The 24,966-nt window shown below is 37.3% G+C and overlaps 1 protein-coding gene across 1 annotated transcript in view; it reads right to left on the bottom strand.

Moving 5' to 3' along the window:
• PCDH15 (protocadherin related 15) overlaps window positions 1-24,966 on the bottom strand; it is a 1,792,715-nt gene that overhangs the window by 139,923 nt on the left and 1,627,826 nt on the right. Inside the window, exons 28-29 of the mRNA XM_055560763.1 lie at window positions 23,430-23,539; window positions 20,749-20,889 (exon numbers count right to left, since the gene is read on the bottom strand). Coding sequence (XP_055416738.1) covers window positions 20,749-20,889; window positions 23,430-23,539 — 251 coding nt within the window. The remainder of the gene's footprint in view (window positions 1-20,748; window positions 20,890-23,429; window positions 23,540-24,966) is intronic.

The following is a 24,966-nucleotide window of genomic DNA, read 5'->3' as shown; positions in this document are numbered from 1 at the left end:
AAACATGACTGAAGTGACTTAGCATAGCATAGCATAGCATTGTCACTGTGTGTCCCAAGTAAGTGTCATCCAATATATTTTTATTAGTCATAAACTTCCTTCAATATCTGTAACATTCACAGCTTTTGCCACTATTTACTTTTCTTGAAACGCCTTTCCCTTGAACAACCATCATTATATAAATTTTACTCCCTTTTCCACAACCTCTCCAAAGGCTCTTCCTTTCTCTCACTCACTAAATGAATGACTTCCCTGAAATTCAGTCTTTTGGTCTTTTCTCTTGCCAGTGTCTCAGAGATACAAGGACAGATGGCCCTGGAGTATAATTAACTCTCCTCTTTTGCCAGATTAAAAAATGATGAGGTCATTGGATCTGGATTAACTTGACCTAGGATGGACCAGGCACGGAGAAGGCAATGGCACCCCACTCCAGTACTCTTGCCTGGAAAATCCATGGACGAAGGAGCTTGGTAGGCTGCAGTCCATGGGGTTGCTAAGAGTTGGACACGACTGAGTGACTTCCCTTTCACTTTTCTCTTTCATGCATTGGAGAAGAAAATGGCAAACCACTCCAGTATTCTTGCCTGGAGAATCCCAAGGATGGCGGAGCCTGGTGGGCTTCTGTCCATGGGGTTGCACAGAGTCGGACATGACTGAAGTGACTTAGCAGTAGCAGCAGGATGGACCAAGCAGGATTGAGAATCCCACAGAACTTGAGACACTGAAAACATCTGATAGTTCAATCTATTTACAATCTTCCTATGTGATACTCTCCTGCATATTTCTTTGTACTATCTAAACATAATGCTAAAATTTACTTTTGTCCAGAAATAACTCCGGAAAGAATGAAGGGAATGGAGCCAAAGCAAAAACAACACCCAGTTGTGGATTTGACTGGTGATAGAAGCAAGGTCTGATGCTGTAAAGAGTAATATTGCATAGGAACCTGGAATGTTAGGTCCATGAATCAAGGCAAATTGGAAGTGGTCAAAGAGGAGATGGCAAGAGTGAACATCAACCTTCTAGGAATCAGCGAACTCAAATGGACTGGAATGGGTGAATTTAACTCAGATGACCATCATATCCACTACTGTGGGCAAGAATCCCTTAGAAGAAATGGAGTAGCTTTCATAGTCAACAAAAGAGTCCAAAATGCAGTACTTGGATGCAATCTCAAAAACAACAGAATGATCTCTGTTCATTTCCAAGGCACACCATTCAGTATCATCGTAATCCAAGTCTATGCCCTAACCAGTAAAGTTGAAGAACCTGAGGTTGAACAGATCTATGAAAACCTACAAGACCCTTTAGAACTAACACCCCCCAAAAGATGTCCTTTTCATTATAGGAGACTGGAATGCAAAAGTAGGAAGTCAAGAAACACTTGGGGTAACAGGCAAATTTGGCCTTAGAATACAGAATGGAACCAGACAAAGGCTAATAGAGTTTTGCCAAGAGAACTCATTGGTCATAGCAAACACCCTCTTCCAACAACACAAGAGAAGACTCTACACATGGACATCACCAGATGGCCAACACTGAAATCAGATTGATGATATTCTTTGCCGTCAAAGATGGAGAAACTCTATACAGTCAGCAAAAACAAGACTGGGAGCTGACTGTGGCTCAGATCATGAACTCCTTATTGCCAAATTCAGACTTAAATTGAAGAAAGTGGAGAAAACCACTAGACCATTCATGTATGACCTAAATCAAATACCTTATGATTATACAGTGGAAATGAGAAATAGATTTAAGGAATCAGATCTGATAGACACAGTGCCTGATGAACTGTGGACAGAGGTCCATGATATTGTACAGGAGACAGGGATCAAGACCATCCCAAAGAAAAAGAAATGCAAAAAAAAGCAAAATGGCTGTCTGATGCCTTACAAATAGCTGTGAAAAGAAGAGAAACAAAAAGCAAAGGAGAGAAGGAAAGATATACCCATTTGAATGCAGAGTTCCAAAGAATAGTAAGGAGAGATAAGAAAGCCTTCCTCAGCAATCAGTGGAAAGAAATAGAGAAAAAATAATAGAATGGGAAAGACTAGAGATCTCTTCAATATGGCATGAGATGGCATTCAAGAGATGGGAAGAATACACAGAAGAACTGTACAAAAAAAAAGATCTTCATGACCCAGATAATCACGATAGGGTGATACCTCACCTAGAGTTGGACATCCTGGAATATGAAGTCTAGTGGGCCTTAGGAAGCATCACTATGAAGAAAGCTAGTGGAGGTGATGGAATTCCAGTTGAGCTATTTCAAATCCTAAAAGTTGATGCTGTGAAAGTGCTGCACTCAATATGCCAGCAAATTTGGAAGACTCAGCAGTGGCCACAGGACTGGAAAAGATCAGTTTTCATTCCAATCCCAAAGAAAGGCAATGCCAAACAATGCACAAACTACTGCACAATAGCACTCATCTCACTAGTCATCTCAGTCAGATCAGATCAGATCAGATCAGTCGCTCAGTCATGTCTGACTCTTTGCGACCCCATGAACTGCAGCACGCCAGGCCTCCCTGTCAGTCACCAACTCCCTGAGTTCACCCAGACTCACGTCCATCGAGTCAGTGATGCCATCCAGCCATCTCATCCTCTGTCGTCCCCTTCTCCTCCTGCCCCCAAATCCCTCCCAGCATCAGAGTCTTTTCCAACGAGTCAACTCTTCACATGAGGTGGCCAAAGTACTGGAGTTTCAGCTTTAGCATCATTCCTTCCAAAGAAATCCCAGGGCTGATCTCCTTCAGAATGGACTGGTTGGATCTCCTTGCAGTCCAAGGGACTCTCAAGAGTCTTCTCCAACACCACAGTTCAAAAGCATCAATTCTTCGGTGCTCAGCCTTTTTCACAGTCCAACTCTCACATCCATACATGACCACAGGAAAAACCATAGCCTTGACTAGACGAAACGTTGTTGGCAAAGTAATGTCTCTGCTTTTGAATATACAATCTAGGTTGGCATAAATTTCCTTCCAAGGAGTAAGCATCTTTTAATTTCATGGCTGCAGTCACCATCTGCAGTGATTTTGGAGCCCAGAAAAATAAAGTCTGACACTGTTTCCACTGTTTCCCCATCTATTTCTCATGACGTGGTGGGACCAGATGCCATGATCTTTGTTTTCTGAATGTTGAGCTTTAAGCCAACTTTTTCACTCTCCACTTTCACTTTCATCAAGAGGCTTTTGAGTTCCTCTTCACTTTCTGCCATAAGGGTGGTGTCATCTGCATATCTGAGGTTATTGATATTTCTCCTGGCAATCTTGATTCCAGCTTGTGCTTCTTCCAGCCCAGCATTTCTCATGATGTACTCTGCATATAAGTTAAATAAACAGGGTGACAATATACAGCCTTGACGTACTTCTTTTCCTATTTGGAACCAGTCTGTTTTTCCATGTCCAGTTTTAACTGTTGCTTCGTGACCTGCATACAAATTTCTCAAGAGGCAGTTCAGGTCGTCTGGTATTCCCATCTCTTTCAGAATTTTCCACAGTTTATTGTGATCCACACAGTCAAAGGCTTTGGCATAGTCAAAAAGCAAAAATAGATGTTTTTCTGGAACTCTCTTGCTTTTTCCATGATCCAGTGGATGTTGGCAATTTGATCTCTGGTTCCTCTGTCTTTTCTAAAACCAGCTGGAACATCAGGAAATTCACGGTCCACATATTGCTGAAGCCTGGCTTGGAGAATTTTGAGCATTACTTTACTAGCGTGTGAAATGAGTGCAATTGTGCAGTAGTGTGAGCATTCTTTGGCATTGCCTTTCTTTGTGATTGGAATGAAAACTGACCTTTTCCAGTCCTGTGGCCACTGCTGAGTTTTCCAAATTTGCTGGCATATTGAGTGCAGCACTTTCACAGCATCATCTTTCAGGATTTGGAATAGCTCAACTGGAATTCCATCACCTCTGCTAGCTTTGTTCGTAGTGATGCTTTCTAAGGCCCACTTGACTTCACATTCCAGGATGTCTGGCTCTAGGTCAGTGATCACACCATCATGATTATCTCAGTTGTGAAGATCTTTTTTGTACAGTTCTTCTGTGTATTCTTGCCATCTCTTCTTAGTGTCTTCTGCTTCTGTTAGGTCCATACCATTTCTGTCCTTTATCGAGCTCATCTTTGCATGAAATGTTCCTTTGGTATCTCTGATTTTCTTGAAGAGATCCCTAGTCTTTCCCATTCTGTTGTTTTCCTCTATTTCTTTGCATTGATTGCTGAAGAAGGCTTTCTTATCTCTTCTTGCTATTCTTTGGAACTCTGCATTCATATGTTTATATCTTTCCTTTTCTCCTTTGCTTTTCGCTTCTCTTCTTTTCACAGCTATTTGTAAGGCCTCCCCAGACAGCCATTTTGCTTTTTTGCATTTTTTTTTCCTATGGGAATGGTCTTGATCCCTGTCTCCTGTACAATGTCACAAACCTCATTCCATAGTTCATCAGGCATTCTATCTATCAGATCTAGGCCCTTAAATCTATTTCTCACTTCCACTGTATAATCATAAGGGATTTGATTTAGGTCATACCTGACCTGAATGGTCTAGTGGTTTTCCCTACTTTCTTCAATTTCAGTCTGAATTTGGCAATAAGGAGTTCATGGTCTGAGTCACAGTCAGCTCCTGGTCTTGTTTTTGCTGACTGTATAGAGCTTCTCCATCTTTGGCTGCAAAGAATATAATCAATCTGATTTTGGTGTTGACCATCCGGTGATGTCCATGTGTAGAGTCTTCTCTTGTGTTGTTGGAAAAGGGTGTTTGCTATGACCAGTGCATTTTCTTGGCATAACTCTATCAGTCTTTGCCCTGCTTCATTCTGTATTCCAAGGCCAAATTAGCCTGTTACTCCAGGTGTTTCTTGACTTCCTACTTTTGCATTCCAGTCCCCTATAATGAAAAGGACATCTTTTTGGGGTGTTAGTTCTAAAAGGTCTTATAGGTCTTCATAGAACCATTCTACTTCAGCTTCTTCAGCATTACTGGTTGGGGCATAGACTTGGATTACTGTTTTATTGAATGGTTTGCCTTGGAAATGAACAGAGATCATTCTGTCGTTTTTGAGATTGCATCCAAGTACTGCATTTCAGACTCTTTTGTTGACCATGATGGCCACTTCATTTCTTCAGAGGGATTCCTGCCCACAGTAGTAGATATAATGGTCATCTGAGTTAAATTCACCCATTCCAGTCCATTTCAGTTTGCTGATTCCTAGAATGTCGACATTCACTCTTGCCATCTCTTGTTTGACCACTTCAAATTTGCCTTGATTCGTGGACCTGACATTCCAGATTCCTATGCAATATTGCTCTTTACAGCATCGGACCTTGCTTCTATCACCAATCACATCCACAGCTGGGTATTTTTTCTGCTTTGGCTCTATCCCTTCATTCTTTCTGGAGTTATTTCTCCACTGATCTCCAGTAGCATACTGGGCACCTATTGACCTGGGGAGTTTCTCTTTTAGTATCCTATCATTTTGCCTTTTCATAATGTTCAGTAATGCTCAAAATTCTCCAAACCAGGTTTTGACAATATGTGAATCATAAACTTCCAGATGTTCAAGCTGGTTTTAGAAAAGGCAGAGGAACCGGAGAACAAACTGCCAACATCCACTGGATCATCAAAAAAGCAACAGAGTTTCAGAAAATACTTCTATTTCTGCTCTATTGACTATGTCAAAGCCTTTGACTGTGTAATCACAATAAACTGTGGAAAATTCTGAAAGAGATGGGAATACCAGATCACCTGACCTGCCTCTTGAGAAATCTGTATGAAGGTCAGGAAGCAAGAGTTATAACTGGACATGGAACAACAGACTAGTTCCAAATAGGAAAAGGAGTGCGTCAAGGCTGTATAATGTCACCCTGCTTATTTAACTTCTATGCAGAGTACATCATGAGAAGTGCTGGGTGGGAGAAAGCACAAGCTGGAATCAAGATTGCCAGGAGAATTATCAACAACCTCAGATATACAGATGACACCACCCTTATGGCAGAAAGTGAAGAAGAACTAAAGAGCCTCTTGATGAAAGTGAAAGAGGAGAGTAGAAAAGTTCGCTTAAAATTCAACATTAGGAAAACTAAGATCATGGTATCTGGTCCCACCACTTCATGGGAAATAGGTGGGGAAACAGTGGAAAAAGTGGCTGACTTATTTGTGGGGGCTCCAAAATCACTGCAGATGGTGATTGTAGTCATGATATTAAAAGATACATACTCCTTGGAAGGAAAGTTGTGACCTACCTAGATAGCATATTAAAAAGCAGAGACATTACTTTGTCAACAAAGGTTCATCTAGTCAAGGCTACTGTTTTTCCAGTAGTCATGTATGGACGTGAGAGTTGGACTATAAAAAAAGCTGAGCACTGAAGATTGATGCTTTTGAACTGTGGTGTTGGAGAAGACTCTTGAGAGTCCTTTGGACTGCAAGGAGATCCAACCAGTCCATCCTTAAGGAGATCAGTCCTGAGTGTTCATTGGAAGGACTGATGTTGAAGCTAAAACTCCAGTTTTGGCCACCTGATGTGAAGAGCTGACTCATTTGAAAAGACCCTGATGCTGGGAAAGATTGAGGGCAAGAGGAGATGGGGACGATAGAGGATGAGATGGTTGAATGGCATCACCGACACAATGTTACATGAGTTTGGGTAAACTCCGGGAGTTGGTGATGAATAGGAAGGCCTGGTGTGCTGTGGTCCATGGGGTCGCAAAGAGTCAGACACGACTGAGCGACTGAACTGAAGGATGGACCAAGCAGTATTGAGAATCCCACAGAACTTGAGACACTGAAAACATCTGATAGTTCAATCTATTTACAATCTTCCTATGTGATACTCTCCTCCATATTTCTTTCTATTATTTAAACATAATGCTGAATTTACTTTTGTCTAGTTAATGGATGGGAAGTTTTATTTTTTCCTCTTCAAGGTAGTCAACCAATAGTTTTGGTTTTTTGTTAAAGCTGTCAAAATAGAACATGTCACGAAGAGAAAAGAACATTTACATTTTTTATGAGATAGAAATAAGTAAAATCAATATAACAGCTATTTAAATCTTTAGCAAAATATTAAAAAGGCTGTGCTGACTTAACCTATAGAGAAGACCTGATCTTAATTATATAACAACAGAATGTCAGGGGCCAATAACTGCACTCCTAAACAAAATGAAGACAATGTGTTTAGCTGCAAATTCTGACATTTTCCCACATTTTAAATTTTTATTAAAGTATGGTGGATTTATAATGCTGTGTTATTTCCCATATTTTAAATGACTAAAATGGCCTTTATGCTTATGTTATATAGATAGTGGCTTCTTAAGTTTCCAATTCTGGAAACATTGATATTTCTATGATATATATACATAACTTGACAGATTTTACCTCTGTGCATAGTTTCATTTGTATTTATATGGCTTAGATTGCCTCTGTCGAAATGTGGGGTGTTTTGAAGCAAAAGGCGTCGAGTTTCTGTTGCATAGTTTTGGAGATTCCTTATAATCAAATGAGAGCTGCTCCAAGAAATAGAATATAAGGTTGTAAAAGTATTTGTGGATGATCTCTCACTTTATTTTTATTTTTTGATCTCTCACTTTAAATGCAGATCAATCCCAATTAAAATTCAGAATTAAAAACCAAAAAAAAAAATAACTATATTAATTAAACAGACATTCTCATGACATTTTCATGAAGAAAGGAAATTATATCTCCTGTCTTTAAGTTCTGGTACTCAATCATAGACGTAAGTTAAGAAGAACAATTTTATGCCCTCTCAGACTATTAAATTGATAATAAAATCATTATAAAATGTTTTCCACATGAAACATGACTTTTTATGCAAAACACATGTGAATAAGTACATGTAATCTACATTTTAATTTAGAAAGCTTGACCGCATATCTTTGTTATCATTTCAACAAGTCTCTTTTGGGATCAATGGAAGAACGCTGCCCCAGTGCACTTAGCTTCAGAAATGTATTAAAATTCTATAACCATTTTAAAATTACATTTCCAAGCAAAGCTATTTTCACAATTCAATATTTTCTTGAACAGTTAAATTGTTGTTTCTTTAAAAATATAATTGTTTCAGCTGTGTATTTATATAAAATGCTTACAGTGTTTGAGACAAAATAACATAAAGGATTTATGGCATTAATTTTCGTATAGTAGTCTCTAAATTTGAAGAAAGCATGAATACAGCTTCAAAACTCTGGTAATATATTTATAGTACAGATACAAGGTGTTGAACATAGCTGGGATTTTAGGACTGAAAAAATAACATGTGACATGCTTCAGTGTTGTTACCTAAGTTATATGAGGAATGCTTTTGCAAGTCAGTCAATCATGAGTAAAGGGTCATTAGCATTATTGTCATAGACCTTCTGTTTAGAACCAGAAAAGCCAGGGAAATTAAATATTACAAGCTTGCACCCTAAAGAAAAATCATAAAATGAAATCAAGAGCATTTGAGTAGTTTTAATACTAGTTTAAGGTTTATCTTAATTGTCCTGTCATTTATTCCTGATTAAAAGGCTAGTTATTGCATCAAAACACAATGATATATTTATACAAAGCTACAGTTTTTCTTTCACACTTAAGGATAATTACAATTTTACTATAAAAGAAAAAATGCATTTCAATTGTGGCATTCCATATATCAAACTCAGTTATAATAAAATTGCATATTATGTATTATTGCTTTTGTTTTACATAAAGATAAAAACGGTAATCACTTTGTGGCAGAAATATTGACATAACATTCTGTTGAAGTTCTTCTGGACATAGGCTCCTGGAAATCTCTTTGGAACCAATAACTTTCATCCTGAAGACCCAGGAGAGATTGAGTTGGTCAAGGGAGAGAGAGAATTTATACAGTGCTATATGGAGAAGACTCTTGAGAGTCCCTTGGACTGCAAGGAGATCCAACCAGTCCATTCTGAAGGAGATCAGCCCTGGGAGTTCTTTGGAAGGAATGATGCTAAAGCTGAAACTCCAGTACTTTGGCCACCTCATGCAAAGAGTTGCCTCATTGGAAAAGACTCATGCTGGAAGGGATTGGGGGCAGGAGGAGAAGGGGACAACAGAGGATGAGATGGCTGGATGGCATCACTGACTCGATGGACGTGAGTCTGGGTGAACTCCGGGAGTTGGTGATGGACAGGGGGTCCTGGCATGCTGCGATTCATGGGGTCGCAAAGAGTCAGACATGACTGAGCGACTGATCTGATCTCATCTGATATGTCATTATGGGCTTCTCACATGGCACTAGTGGTAAAGAATATGCCTGCCTATGCAGGAGGTGCAAGAGATGCAAGTGTGATTCCTGGGTTGTGAAGATCCCTTGTAGTAGGAAATGGTACCCTACTCTAATATTCTTGCCTGGAAAATTCCATGGACAGGGAAGCCTGTCGGGCTACAGTCCATGGGGCCACAAAGAGTCAAACATGACTGAGCGACTGAGCACATGTCAATTATATCTCAATAAATGTAAAAGAAAAACATTTCTTCATCTACATTATGCTCTCCATACTTACCTAAATGGTAAGTTTAACAGGGACATATAGAATTTAGTTATAAAACCCTATTTTTTCTTTTCTGCTCTCCCTTTCATCCTGCTGACTTGAGGTGGTCTTTTTCCTTCTGTTGAATAAAACCTCAAGATAACATAATTTTAAAAAGACACAAATTTAGTTAATGGAAAGTACTATTATCACATTAAATTTTTTTTAAAAAAGATTCTCTAGTTTAACATATTAATCAATACTTAAAAAGTCCTTTAAAGGTAAAACTTTTTCTTCCTTCCTAGCTAAGATGAGCTCCTAGAAAGTGTCCTGCCTTTGGATAAGAGATTTCTATATTAATTACCTCTTCACCTATTCCTTTCTCCAGGGGATCTTCACAAGTTAGGGATTGAACTCAGGTCTCCTGCATTGCAGGCAGATTCTTTACTGTCTGAGCTACCAGGGAAACCCCACCTATTTACTAGCAGTTGTTTTTTTTAACACTATGAAACATATTGGAATAAATAATCCAATTAACAGAAAGCATTTGTTAAGGAGCAAATTCAACCAACTCTAGACTGTATAGTACCGTAGTATTCATCACCTGTTATTGGAGATTGAGGAGGGAAGATTGGTAAGGTAGGAAGGAAGTTTTTTACTTAATTATTATTGAGAAATGGTTTGAACACTTTTGGGTCAGACCTGTGTTTATTTTTTTAATATACATTTATTTATTTTAATTGGAGGTTAATTACAATATTGTATTGGTTTTGCCATACATCAACATGAATCCGCCACAGGTATACACGTGTTCCCCATCAGACCTGTGTTTAAAACAGACTTTGTCAATGAGGCACTTTCAGCATCTGTGTGGTCTCCTGCTGTAACTTTAGCTTAAGAAGTGCTTTTCAATTACAGTTGACCTTTGAACAACATGGGCCAGAACTGCATGGGTCCACTTATTTTTCAATAGATATTTTATAATAGGAAATACTACAGTACTATACAGTCTAGAGTTGGTTGAATTTGCTCCTTAACAAATGCTTTCTGTTAATTTGGATTATTTATTCATCTTGTATTCATTCATTTGATCATATATTTATTATATTGCCCACTACTTTCAGAGAAGATTAATGAAATGTAAAAGATAAAATTTAGTAGGTAAGAGATGGGGGAAAATGTATCTAGAAGCCCTGGATGACAAATCTAAAATACTTGAGGGAAAATTTAGTCCTAAACTTGATAAGAGTTAACACAGTGCAAAGACCTGAAAGGGCTGCATCGTACCAATTCTCTTATATTAATTGACTGTGAAAATGATTCCCCCGAGTCAACAAGTACTTCAAATATCCTTGGATTAAGATACGCATTTACGGATTTGAGGAAGATGATTAAGGTGACAATGTAATATTTGACTACACCTGAATCCTACTCATTAATAAAAGACAGAGATTTGCAGAGCCAAATACTGGGAGAAAGTATCCCATGCAATTGGCAATTTTAAAAAGTGACATAAAGTCTTGCAGGAATGTTTCCCTTTTGAGAAAGACTTGCTGTCACTTGTTTATAAAAGTGTCAGGCCTTCTAAGCAAAGTTCCTTCCTATAATCTACTCATGTGCAAGTTTTACCTGGCCCTACACAGTGTAACCTTAAGGCTTGAAATGTAGGGAGCTGCATTGCTTTACTGATTGCTATGCTATTGTTTTTGTTGTTGTTGAGTCACTAAGTCGTGTTCAATTATTTGGGACCTCCTGAACTTCAGCATGTCAGGATCCTCTGTCCTTCACTATGTCCTGGAGTTTGCTGAAATTCATGTCCTTTAATTGATGATGCTATCTAACCATCTATCCTCTGCTGCCCCCTTCTCCTTCTGCCTTCATTCTTTCCAAGCATCAGGGTCTTTTACAATGAGTTGGGTCTTTTATAATGAGCTGGCTCTTCACATCATGTGGCCAAAGTATTGGAGCTTCAGCTTCAGCATCAGTCCTTTCAATGCGCATTCAGGAAGATTTTGATTGACTGGCTTGATCTCCTTGCAGTCCAAGGGACTCTCAAGAGTCTTCTCCAGCACCATAATTTGAAGGCATCAACTCTTCAGCACTCAGTCTTTTTTGTGATCCAGATCTCACAACCGTACATGACTATTGGAAATATCATAGCTTTGACTTAACAGACTTCTGTTGGCAAAGTGATGTCTCTGCTTTGTACACTGTCTAGATCTGTCAGAGCTTTTCTGGCAAGGAGCAAGCCTCTTTTAACTTCATGCCTGCAGTGATTTCGGAGACCAAGAATATTAAAATCTGTCACTGCTTGCACTTCTTCCCTTTATATTTGCCTACGCTGATACTCCTGCTAATACTTTTGTTGAAGGTAACAGGGTCCTTGCCTCTGACCCAGATGTTTATTATCTTTTATAAACACCCATAGAACTATGAAAGTGAAAGTTGCTCAGTCATATCTGACTCTTTGCAACCCCATGGACTATACAGCCCATGGAATCCTCTAGGCCAGAATACTGGAGTGGGTAGCCTTTCCCTTTTCCAGGGTATCTTACCAATGAAGAGGTCAAACCCAGGTCTCTCACATTGCAGGTGGATTCTTTACCAGCTGAGCACAAGGGAAGCCCAAGAATATTGGAGTGGGTATCCTATATGTTCTTCAGGGGATCTTCCCAACCCATGAATGGAACCGGGGTCTCCTGCATTACAGGTGGATTCTTGTAACTGGGCTATCAGGGAAACCCAATAGAACTATAGTGGGCAGAATTATTAACACCTGTAGTTATTTTTGTGAGTATTCTCCTGCTTTAATATCTCCTCTCCATTACCAATGAGATCCAACCAGTCCATTCTGAAGGAGATCAGCCCTGGGATTTCTTTGGAAGGAATGATGCTAAAGCTGAAACTCCAGTACTTTGGCCACCTCATGTGAAGAGCTGACTCATTGGAAAAGACCCTGATGCTGGGAGGGATTGGGGGCAGGAGGAGAAGGGGACGACAGAGGATGAGATGGCTGGATGGCATCACTGACTTGATGGACGTGAGTCTCAGTGAACTCCGGGAGTTGGTGATGGACAGGGAGGCCTGGCGTGCTGCGATTCATGGGGTCGCAAAGAGTCGGACACGACTGAGAGACTGATCTGATCTGATCTGATCTCCATTACCAAGCTTAAGTAGGGTAATAGAACATCAAATCCAAAGTCCACAGATAATATCTACAACTAAATAAGACAACAAGCTAGCCCTCACATCACAGAATATGAGCTGCTAGGAAAACAACTGACAGAAACAAGATCTTATACTAAGTGTGTGTTAAGTGTGCACATTAAGTGTGCAAGTAAAAACTACTTTTAAGGGAGTTCAAAGAAGACTAAGGGTTTCTGATGGCTCTGAGAGCTGTTGAAACTCAAAGTTACAAGCATGCTCTAAGTGGTGAAGTTAATAAGTTCTATGAACACAGTAGCAGTACAAAACTTCACACTTAGGAGAAAGGGACAAATTGGTGAAAGCAGAATAAAAATTGAGCAGAACAGGCACAATAGGGGACAAGAAAAGGAAATGTCTTCAAGTTCAATGGGAGTGCAGAAGAAAGCAAAGTGACTTCCAAAACTGAAGGACAATTTTTAACATTTATGAAAATGACTGAAACAGGTATTTTAGATCTGGAAATTAGGAAAGCTATCCTGAAATTATTCCAAAAGATGAAACATATAAAAGAAGGAAAGACAGAAAGTTAAAAAATTAGAAAAAGATCATAGTAACAAAAAATAAATAAACACAGAAGTAAAAGCAAATTAATAGGTCTTAAAATATAAAGGCATTTTTTCAGTTCAGTTCAGTTCAGCCTCACAGTCATGTCCAATCCTTTGCAATTCCAGGCGTTTCAGATTGCCAGGACTCCCTGTCTATCACCAACTCCCAGAGTTTACCCAAACTCATGTCCATTGAGTCAGTGATGCCATCCAACCATCTCATCCTCTGTCATCCCCTTCGCCACCCACCTTCAATCTTTCCCAGCACCAGGGTCTTTTCAAATGAGTCAGTTCTTGCATCAGGTGACAAAAGTATTGGAGTTTCAGCTTTAGCATCAGTCCTTCTAGTGAATATTCAGGACTGATTTCCTATAGGATGGATTGGTTGGATCTCCTTGCAGTCCAAGGGACTCTCAAGAGTCTTCTCCAACACCACAGTTCAAAAGCATCAATTCTTTGGTGCTCAGCTTTCTTTAGAGTACAATTCTCACATCCATACATGACTACTGGAAAAGCCATAGCTATGATTAGATGGACCCTTGTTGGCAAATTAATGTCTATGCTTTTTAATATGCTGTCCAGGTTTTTCATAACTTTTCTTCCAAGGAGTAAGCATCTTTTAATTTCATGGTTGCTGTCACCATCTGCAGTGATTTTGGAGCCAAAAAACTAAAGTCTGTTACTGTTTCCACTGTTTCCCCATCTATCTGCCATGAAATGATAGGACTAGATGCCATGATCTTAGTTTTTGGAATGTTTAATTTTAAGCCAACTTTTTCACTCTTCTCTTTCACTTTCATCAGGAGGCTCTTTAGTTCTTTTTCACTTTCTGCCATAAGGGTGGTGTTATCTGCATATCTGAAGTTATTGATATTTTTCCTGGCAATTGTGATTCCAGTTTGTGCTACTTCCAGGCCAGCATTTCTCATGATGTACTCTATATATATTAAATAAGCAGGGTGACAATATACAGCCTTGACGTACTCCTTTTATGATTGGAAATCAGTCTGTTGTTCCATGTATAGTTCTAACTTTTGCTTCTTGACATGCATACAGATTTCTCAGGAGGCAGGTCAGGTGGTCTTGTATTCCCATCTCTTTAAGAATTTCCCACAGTTTGTTGTGATCCACCCAGTCAAAGGCTTTGGCGTAGTCAATAAAGCAGAGATAGATGTATTTCTCAAACTGTCTTGATTTTTCAATGATTCAACAGATGTTGGCAATTGGATCTCTGGTTCCTCTGCCTTTTCTAAATCCAGCTTGAACATTTGGAAGTTCACGGTTCATGTACTGTTGAAGTATGGCCTGGAGAACTCTGAGTATTACTTTGCTAGCATGTGAGATGAGTGCAATTATATGGTAGTTTGAGCATTTTTTGGCATTGCCTTTCTTTGGGACTGGAATGAAAACTGACCTTTTCCAGTCTTGTGGCCACTGCTGAGATTTCCTGGCATATTGAGTGCAGCACTTTCACAACATCATCTTTAAAGTTTTGAAATAGCTCAACTGGAATTTCATCACCTCCACTAGCTTTTTTTGTAGTGATACTTCCTAAGGCCCACTTGACTTCACATTCCAGGATGTCTGGCTCTAGGTATGTGATTATCATGATTATTTGGGTCATGAAGATCTTTTTTATATAGTTCTTCTGTGTATTCTTGCCACCTCCTCTTAATACCTTCTGCTTCTGTTAGGTCCATACCATTTCTGTTCTTTATTGTGCTCATCTTCGCATGAAATATTCCCTTGGTATCTCTAATTTTCTTGAAGAGAATTCTAGTCTTTCCCATTCTATTGTTTTCCCCTATTTCTTTGCATTGATCACTGAGGAAGGCTTTCTTATCTCTCCTTGCTATTCTTTGGAACTCTGCATTCAAATGGGTATATCTTTCCCTTTCTCCTTTGCCTTTGGCTTCTTTTCATAGCTATTTGTAAGGCCTCCTCAGTCAATCATTTTGCCTTTTTGCATTTCTTTTTCTTGGTGATGGTCTTGATCACTGCCTCCTGTACAATGTCAGGAACCTCCATCCATAGTTCTTCAGGCACTCTGTATAATCAGATCTAATCCCTTGAATTTATTTGTCATTTCCACTGTATACTAGTAAGGGATTTGATTTAAGTCATATCTGAATGGTCTAGTGGTTTTTCCTACTTTCTTTAATTTACGTCTGAATTTGGCAATAAGGAGTCATGATTTGAACCACAGTCAGCTCCCAGTCTTTTTGGCTGACTGTATAGAGTTTCTCCATCTTTGGTTTCAAAGAATATAATAAGTCTGATATCATTATTGACCATCTGGTGATGTCTATGTGTAGAGTCTTCTCTTATGTTTTTAGAAGAGGGTGTTTGCTATGACCAGTGCGTTCTCTTGGCAAAATTCTATTAGCCTTTGCCCTGCTTCAATCTGTACTCCAAGGCCAAATTTGCCTGTTACTCCAGGTATCTCTGCAGAAGGCACTAGCGACCCACTGCAGTACTCTTGCCTGGAAAATCCCATGGACGGAGGAGCCTGGTAGGCTGCCAGACCATGGGGTTGCTGGGAGTCGGACTGAAGCGATTTAGCAGCAGCAGCAGCAGCCAGGTATCTCTTGACTTCCTACTTTTGCATTCCAGTCCCCTAGAATGAAAAGGAAATCTATTTTGGGTGTTAGTTATAGAAGGTCTTGTGGGACTTCATAGAACTGTTCAACTTCAGCTCCTTCAGCTTTACTGGTGGGGGCATAGACTTGGATTACCATGATATTGAATGGTGTGCCTTGGAAATGAACAGAGATCATTCTGTCTTTTTTAATATTGTATCCAAGTACTGCGTTTTAGACTCTTTTATTGGCTATGATGGCTACTCCTTTTCTTCTAAGGGATTCTTGTCCACAGCAGTAGATATAATGTTCATCTGAGATAAATTCACCCATTCCAATCCATTTTGGTTCGCCGATTCCTGAAATGTTGATGCTCACTCTTGCCATCTCCTGTTTGACCACTTCCTATTTGCCTTGATTCATGGACCTGGAGTTCCAGGTTCCTTTGCAATATTGCTCTTTACAGCATCGGACTTTACGTCCATCACCAGTCACATCCACAACTGGGTGTTGTTTTTACTTTGCCTACATCTGTTCATTCTTTCAGGAGTTATTTCTCCACTGATCTCCAGTAGCATATTGGGTACCTACCAACCTGGGGAATTCATCTTTAAATGTCCTAACTCTTTGCCTTTTCATTCTGTTCATGGGCTTCTCAAGGCAAGAATACTGAAGTGGTTTGCCATTCCCTTCTCCAGTGGAACACGTTTGTCAGAACTCTCCACCATGACCCTTCCACCTTGGATGGCTCTATACAGCATGGTTCATACTTTCATTGATAAAGGCATTTTTAAAAAAGATGCAAAAATAATTCACAAACAAAAAGAGGAGCTATGAAAGAAAAACATATCCAAAAGCTCATAAATTAGAGTGTTTTCTTTAAAAAGTCTAAACAAAATGAAGATATTTAGGAGATTAGAGAGAAGGTGATATAGAAGTTTTATCACTTTTATAATAGGCAACTCCATATTGAAAAATAAATTATTAAAACAGAAAAAAATAATAAAATAAAGAATTCAAGAAAACTTTCCTGAAGTAATGGATATACTACATATATGCAGAAATAAAGTAGAATTGTCAGTATAGAAATCTATTCTAATAACACAATTGGACATTAAAAAAAATAAATTATTTGGAAATTCAGAACTAAGACCAATGCCCATTGGAAAAGAAAAAGAGTTTGTCATTATACTTTCTGACATTAGTGCTTCGTGTAAGAAGAAAATGCATTGAAATATTTAAGTCAAAGAAAGAAACTATGAGTCAAGGGTTTTTTATCTAGCTATATTTAGGTTCAGTTATTAGGGCCTTGTTCTTCCCTGCCAGCTCAGACAGTAAAGAATCTGCCTACAATGCAGGAGACTTGGGTTCAATCCCTGGGTAGGTAAGATTCCCTGGAGAAGGGAATGGTTACCCACTCCAGTATTCTTGCCTAGAGAATTCCATTGACAGAGAAGCCTAACAGGTTACAGTCCATGGGGTTGCAAAGAGTAAGACATGACTGAGCCACTCACACTTTTTTTTATTTGCGCCTCAGACAAACTTTGATTAATGCACAAGAACACAGGAAATGGTGTTCTTGTGAGCCTACTCTGGGGAGTCTGCTAGAGAATAAGCTATAGATAACAAAATGATTGATTATCTATTGGTTTTAATAGGGGTAAAACATCACTACTTCAAATTAGATGTGTGGGAAAAGGAAATAAACAAGCATCACAGTAAAAAATATAAAAACAGTAGTTTTTTTTTTTAAAGCAAACTATATTATGCTAAGTAGAAGTAAGCATTAGAACAAGACTTGGCTATCTCTTGATATTGAGAATTTTTTTTTTCTTTTTCAATTTGGGGAGAGTAATAAGGATATTCTGATTAAGTTTTAAGAGTTTTTACCTTAAAGAGATACATATTGAAATATTTACAGAGGAACTATTACGTTTGTGTCCTGTTTCAAAATAATGGTGTGAGACAATGAATGAAAGGTTTCCTAAGACTCAGCGAAGTTGGTTAGTTGATATGTTGAGGTTTATTATAATAGTTTGCAATTTTATTTATGTTTGAAAGTTCCCTACTGAAAGGTTAAAATGTTTTAAACACTACTAATATCAAACTTGGGAAATGTAGCAAAAAATGTTTGTACTTTATTAATTTGCATTTAAATACTATATTCTTTTATAGCATAGTTGTAAAGCTTACTTTGAAAAGTATTCATTAATAAATTCTTAGTAAAGAATTTACAATAAATACTTCTTTTGAAATTTAATACTTCAAAATTAAATTTATTCTGTTTATTACCTTTATTCATAGTAGAGCTAAAGATAATTGAGTAGTTGAATCTAAAGAAGAGATGAACCTTTAAATGATGAATTAATTAACCTCAATTTACATAATGCTCTTATTATTTGCATAGTTAATGAGCAGAGTTTTATTATAGGTCATTAACAGTTATTAATAAGTGAAACTGTGTTAGAAATACTACTTGGGTTTATATTTCAGACTCAAGAAACAAAGGTCAGTCATGAAATGTTAATAACAATATTCAAAACATTAGGCATTAAAGTAACGTTTAGCTTTCAGGCTTCACACATTTCTGAGAGGATAATTCATGAATTTGCTAATTGGTCTCACTCTGCATGAATATAGGGCACATATAAGTATACATGAGTATATAAGCTAAACTTCTATTAGTCTCAGATTTCCATTTAAATTACAGTAATGAGAACTAGTTTATTATACTCACATATAAAGTATCAATATGTTTTTATTCCTAGAAATTAGACCTATTTCTTGCAAAATGCTAGGTTCTGCAACTTAAATTCTTTCAGAGAAAGATGATAGATGGTGTTCAATTAATTTTTACATTTATTTTTATTTGCAATAGGCAGCTTACGTTATGTAATTTAGAACTATTCTAAACTTTCAACTCTTGATTTAGTCAATTCAATTACAATTTGAGGCATTCTCTACATTTTCTAAAAATGCAATTGCCTCCAGTTAAAGATTTTAAAAACTCAAATAACTGGACTGCTATTTTTAAACAACTTACTTATCTAGTGATGAATAATCACTGAAAACCATTTAATGCCTTTAATTTCAAAGACATACTATATATAATCTGATGTTTCCAATGATTTGGTTGTGCTTTGACAAACAACTGTGCAGGCCAGTGAGTGAGATTTGAGATAAAAGGACAGATAAATGAATTATTTTATGAACATCTGTTCAATTACAAACTGATACAGAACATTCTATAGTACATCTTTTGCTGTTACTCCCACTTTGTTCACTTTTCTCCTACATTGCTGGGGTGCTCTCTCTATCCGGCATTCATATGAGTACTCTTGCCCTGTCTCAGAGTCTCTTCCTGTTTCCTCTTTCCTCTCTTAAGATGCTGACTGATGGAATGTTGTGAGAAGATGTCCACAAGTGGGCTCAGAGTAAAATGTAAATATTTTATTACCTGTTTTGTACTTTATACCTTCTCTGGGCATGTATCTGCTAGTGGTTAAATTAAATATGGTTTTCTTAGCTTCTCTGGGGTCTAAAAAATTTTCCCATTCTTTACAATAGTTGACATATGATAATGTTAAGTGACAAAAAGATGGATTGTTTAACTTGCAAAGATGTATAATCTCAATCAATGGAAAAGAACAGTGTTTTTCCCATTATTGGGCTTCCCTGGTGGCTCAGATGGTAATTGCCTGCAATGCAGGAGACCCGGGTTTGATCCCTGGGTCTGGAAGATCCCCTGGAGAAGGAAATGGCAACCCACTCCAGTATTCTTGCCTGGAGAATTCCATGACAGAGGAGCCTGGCAGGCTACAGCCCATGGGGTCAGAAAGAGTTGGACATGACTGAGCAACTAACACTCCTTACTTACAGCTCTGGGCACATAGTAAGCACTTAACAAAGGAATTGTTGCTATAAATAAGTTTAAAATTTGAGAAAAAGGTCCTTTGTCAAGCCATGTGTCTTGATTATAGTTACAGCACATGTATTCTCTCTCACCATCCTATTCTATTATCAGTAACATCTCTCAGAATCTATGCTGATCCTCTTCATAAATTGGCTTTTACTCAGTTTTCTGTATACATAAACTATATTACACTGAAATGCTGAAGAAAGATTTTGGAGTCTAAAGATAGCTTAAATCTCCCACTTTTCATTTACTGACAGTGACATTTTTTAAAAAATCACTTAACCTTTTCTTGTCTTTGTAAAATGGGAATAATAAATCTCATTTCCTAGAAATGGATGTGAATTAAATATAATGCTATGTATAAATTATAATAAATGTTAGTCATTCTTTTTGAGATGCATTTCCCTCTGCTCTCAGAAAATACAAAGTACCAGAAGCCACACAATTCAGGGAATGTATAGTAATCCTGTTCCCATTAAAAATATACACTCCAAGGGGTTAGCCTTCACAGTGTGATTTTTTTTTTTTAATGAAAGATATACTGGAAATGATAGCATTTCAATAAAATTGTACAAAAAATTTGAAAATATTGTGTTATTACCTTGACTTTAAGGATTATGAAATCATTCTCTGCATTGCCATACTGTTGTTTTTTAGTGGCTAAGTCGTATTCAACTCTTCGCAATCCCATAGACTATAGCCCACCCCGCTCCTCTGTCCATGGGATTTTTCCAGGCAAGAATACTGGAGTGGGTTGCCATTTCTTTCTCCAGGGGATCTTCCCAACCCAGCGATCGCTGCATCAGCAGGTGGATGCTTTACTTCTGAACCAGTGGGGAAGCCTGAATGGCCATGTGTCAATTCTTAAAGTGAATGAGCAATCATCTTCAAGTGTTAATGAATGTTCTGCAATCTCCACTGAGGATTTTATTTTAGATATTTGTATTTGGTTAGAAAATAAGTAAAAACACCATAAAATTCTCATAAAATTCTTAAGTAACACAACTTACTTTTTGAAGGAACTCGGAGATTGGCGAGGACCACTTCCAGGGAATCAGCTTGAACTCGAAGTACATAGCTTGTCCTTGTTTCATAATCCAGAGGGGCATTCACGTAGATTACTCCTGTGATGTTATTGATTCCAAACTTATCTAGAATCAAAATACAATTCCTTTGTCAATCTCTTCATACTATAAGGGGAAATAATTCTCTTTAAAGATCACTGTGATTTTAAAAACACATATAATAAGAGTAACACATCAAAGTGACCAAATTAAGGCTTTGGGAAACTCTGTTTCAGCTCTAGAAATTATCAACATCAGTGTTTCCCTAAATGCATGATCTGAAATTCCAGGGTTTTTTTTGTTTTGTTTTGTTTTTTTTTTTGCGATTGTCCTGGAAACCGATGTTTCTCTGGTCAATTAAGTCTGTGAAACAATGTATACTGAATTCCTCACTATAGATACACATTATCTTCTACCATAGCAAATGCTTCTAGAAATCTTGTTTTAAAGAAATCCACTTAATTTTGTTTAATCAAGTATTTCATGATGCTATTGGATTATTATATTTTTTATGATTTAATATATCTTATTATCCTGCAGATTTAATGTTCTGCTAAGAACACGAGGGAACTGGGACCCCACTCCAGTACTCTTGCCTGGAAAATCCCATGGACAGAGGAGCCTGGTGGGCTGCAGTCCATGGGGTCACTGAGGGTCGGACACAACTGAGCGACTTCACTTTCACTCTTCACTTTCGTGCATTGGAGAAGGAAATGGCAACCCACTTCAGTGTTCTTGCCTGGAGAATCCCAGGGACGGGGGAGCCTGGTGGGCTGCCGTCTATGGGGCCACACAGAGTCCAACACAACTGAACCAACTTAGCAGTAGTAGCAGCAGCAAGAACACGAGGGAACAAACATAATTTAATATGTTAGTTATTTAAAAATATTATTTATTATTTTAAATAGCTTAAAATATTTGACCTTGAAGTTTATTTTTTAGAATAAATTTGATCATACAGATTTGAGTGATGAGCAGAGCACATTGGCAAACTTTATAATATCCTACCTCTTTCACTCTGTCTTTTCCTCACTTTGGTTTTCTCTACAGCATTTATAACTGCCTAAATACTATATATTCATTAGCCTGATCATTATTATCGTCTAGCTCCTCTTGTTGGATTGTTAAAGTCTACAATGATGATGATGATGTGTGTACTCAGTTGTGTCCTGCTCTGCAACCCCATGGACTGCAGCTCACCAGGCTCTTCTGTCCATGAAATTTTCCAGGCAAGAATACTGGAGTGGGTTGCCATTTTCTTCTCCAGGGGATTTTCCCAACCCAGGGATCAAAACTGTGGCTCCTGCTGCATCTCCTGCATTGCAGACAGATTCTTTACCACTGAGACTATTTTGTTCACTTCTTTCTCCTTAATTGCTGGAAGGTACTGAGTACATGATAAATGCTCAATAGGATTAGTAGACTAAATTGACAAGCAAATGAATTAAATGTAAAAATAATCATTGTGGTGGAGTGAGGGTAATAATTAGAACCACCTGTCTATATTCAAGGACAAGAACAAATAAAATCATAGAGAAAAGTCATAAGAACAAATTGTGAAAACCATAGCTTCAGTCAGATGTAAGTTTAAGGCAAAAGGAAAGTCTGTAATATTTAGGGAGGAGGCATAACAGCACAGATGAAACAAAGAAAGTCAATAAGAAAAGTACAGTATTTAGCACTTGCTTTAGGGGCAATAACTTTTAGTAATGGTTGAAATACTTTTATTTATAAAAGTTGAAGACAACTTTCATAATTTCCTTGCAAACTGCTTTACAATATTATTAACATCTCCTAATTTAATATTGAAATGCATGTGTTTATGAAACATATATTAGCTTTTTTTTTTTTAACCACCTACAACATTCCAGGCCATTTAACTCATAAAAGGGAAAAACCAGAGGACAACTAACTGTGGGTAATAGGGAAAAAAAGAATCAATATGCTAATATAAAACTGAGTCACAAACTTATTCCCATAAGCTAGCAAGCCAGTCTGTTCTCTGTGAAAAGTGATTGGTAGATAAAATCAAACTATTTATTTACTTACATCTGTTGATTATATGTTTGCTTTACTGAGGAATCACACAAAATGCACATGACTTTTATCATGCATGTGGCTCTTTGGTCATCCACAGTTATTTTTGTTCCTAAAATATCTTCAGGATTAGCGAAGGTATGACATGGGTTATAGATGGCACAGAACAGTGGTAAAAGACTACTATAGGCAATGATTATGACCAAAAGCTGAAAGTACATATGCATTAATTTTGAATAAATGTCATTAAATATCCCTAAATCAGGGGGAGGTGAAGGCTTTCAGAACTGGATATTGAGTATTCCCTAGTGGAAATTAATAGCCTTTGTCAATATAACTGGATTTTCAATCAGATTTAACACATAATTACATTTAAGTTAGACACAGCTTACTAGAAAGATAAACAGTAATGAAATCTGAAATTTATTCCAAATCTAAGTTTATTGTTTCATGATGAAAAGTGTTAGTCACTCAGTTGTGTTCAACTCCGTGCAACCCCATGGAGTGTAGTTTACCAGTCTTCTCTGTCCATGGAATTCTCTAGGCAAGAATGCTGGAATGGATTGGCATTTGACTAAACATATACTCACCCTCTTCATTTCCTGCAACAATGGAGTATACAATGCTCTGATTGATGGCTGCAGCAGAAATTACACCCACCATTGTCCCTCTGGTTGCAAGTTCACTTACTGGAGGAGGTCTGCAGGGTGTAAGAGAAGATAACTTATTTTTATTGCCCATTTTCTCATGATGGAGCTTTGTATTTAATAATATAATATGTTAATTTTGTGTTTGTTATTATTTGAATAGTACTATTTTTGAAATGTTCAACAAAATACTGCATTCAGACCCTAGGCCTAACAAACTGTGCTCAAAATTATGCAAATGTTCTTCATTAAGAATGTCTTGTCATCTGTACATTACTGCTTCAGCATCTCCAAAAAATTATACAAAATTCATTTTGCTTGTCTCTGAAAAAAGTTCTGAATAGAATGCAATTGGTAGATACAACTTGCTATCTCAAGTTGCTGAAGAAAAATATGGCTTTTATGTTGGTAGATTAGCATATTTAAGCAAACGACCTTCAGTTTCTTTCTAGTCTAGTCCTTATCCTTGCTCTACTATAAAATTTTAACTGTCCTAAAAGTATTTGAATGGATGACATCATAAAATTAATATTTCTTTTGACTTCACTTATTTTACTTAACTTTAACCATATTATGCCTCCCATACAGTGATACTTAATTTTATCTATTTAAAACATTTTATTGAACTATAGTTGATTTACGATGTTATGTTAACTTCTGATACACGTAAAAGTAACTCATTATACATATATAGTCTTTTTCATGTTATTTTCCATTAGAATTTATTACAGGATATGGAATATAGTTCTCTGTGTTATATAGTAGGACCTTGTTCTTTATTCATTCTGTATTTAGTCATTTTCATGATACTTAATTTTAAAAATATGTTTTCAACAACATACTATCTCATGTTCCAAAACTCCATTTTATTTTACAATATTGGTCACTGCAACTAGGCTATTAGAACTTTATTTTCATAAACCAATGAAAATAATCTCACTCTTATAATTCACAGATACTTATATCATCCAGCTTCAACAGATTTAGAAAATTCTTAAACATAAAGTTCTGAATCTTGTTAGAGTCCAATCAATCTAAGCCATCTGACTTCTAAAGATTTAGCCTCTTTTCTCAAACTCATAAGATAAATCCTACTGTCCCTCTTTCATGTGGCCTTTCATCTTTCAGTACTTACTCTTTCAATATTATCCTTTATTTTTGTCACCACCTTCTGAGTTCTTCTAATCTAGATAATATTACACAATTATATATTGTACTTAATGAAACATTTTATAACAAATTCTGAGCTACCAATATAGTATGAAAAATTAATTACATACAATCCTTCATAAACATCTTGTCCAAAATATTATGTTCTTTGCCACTGTACTCCATATATTTGGCAGGCTAAAATTACCTAAATGTAAAGTGACCTATCTTACAGATACCTGCTATCACACCTAATGGTGGTCCACATCTCCATTGCATGGTCAATAACTATTTCTTGATAAAGTATAAGAACTAATCTATATAATTTTAA

This window comes from Bubalus kerabau, chromosome 22, assembly GCF_029407905.1.
Source record: "Bubalus kerabau isolate K-KA32 ecotype Philippines breed swamp buffalo chromosome 22, PCC_UOA_SB_1v2, whole genome shotgun sequence".
NCBI lineage: Eukaryota > Metazoa > Chordata > Mammalia > Artiodactyla > Bovidae > Bubalus > Bubalus kerabau.
This window is presented reverse-complemented; position numbering and strand designations above follow the sequence as displayed.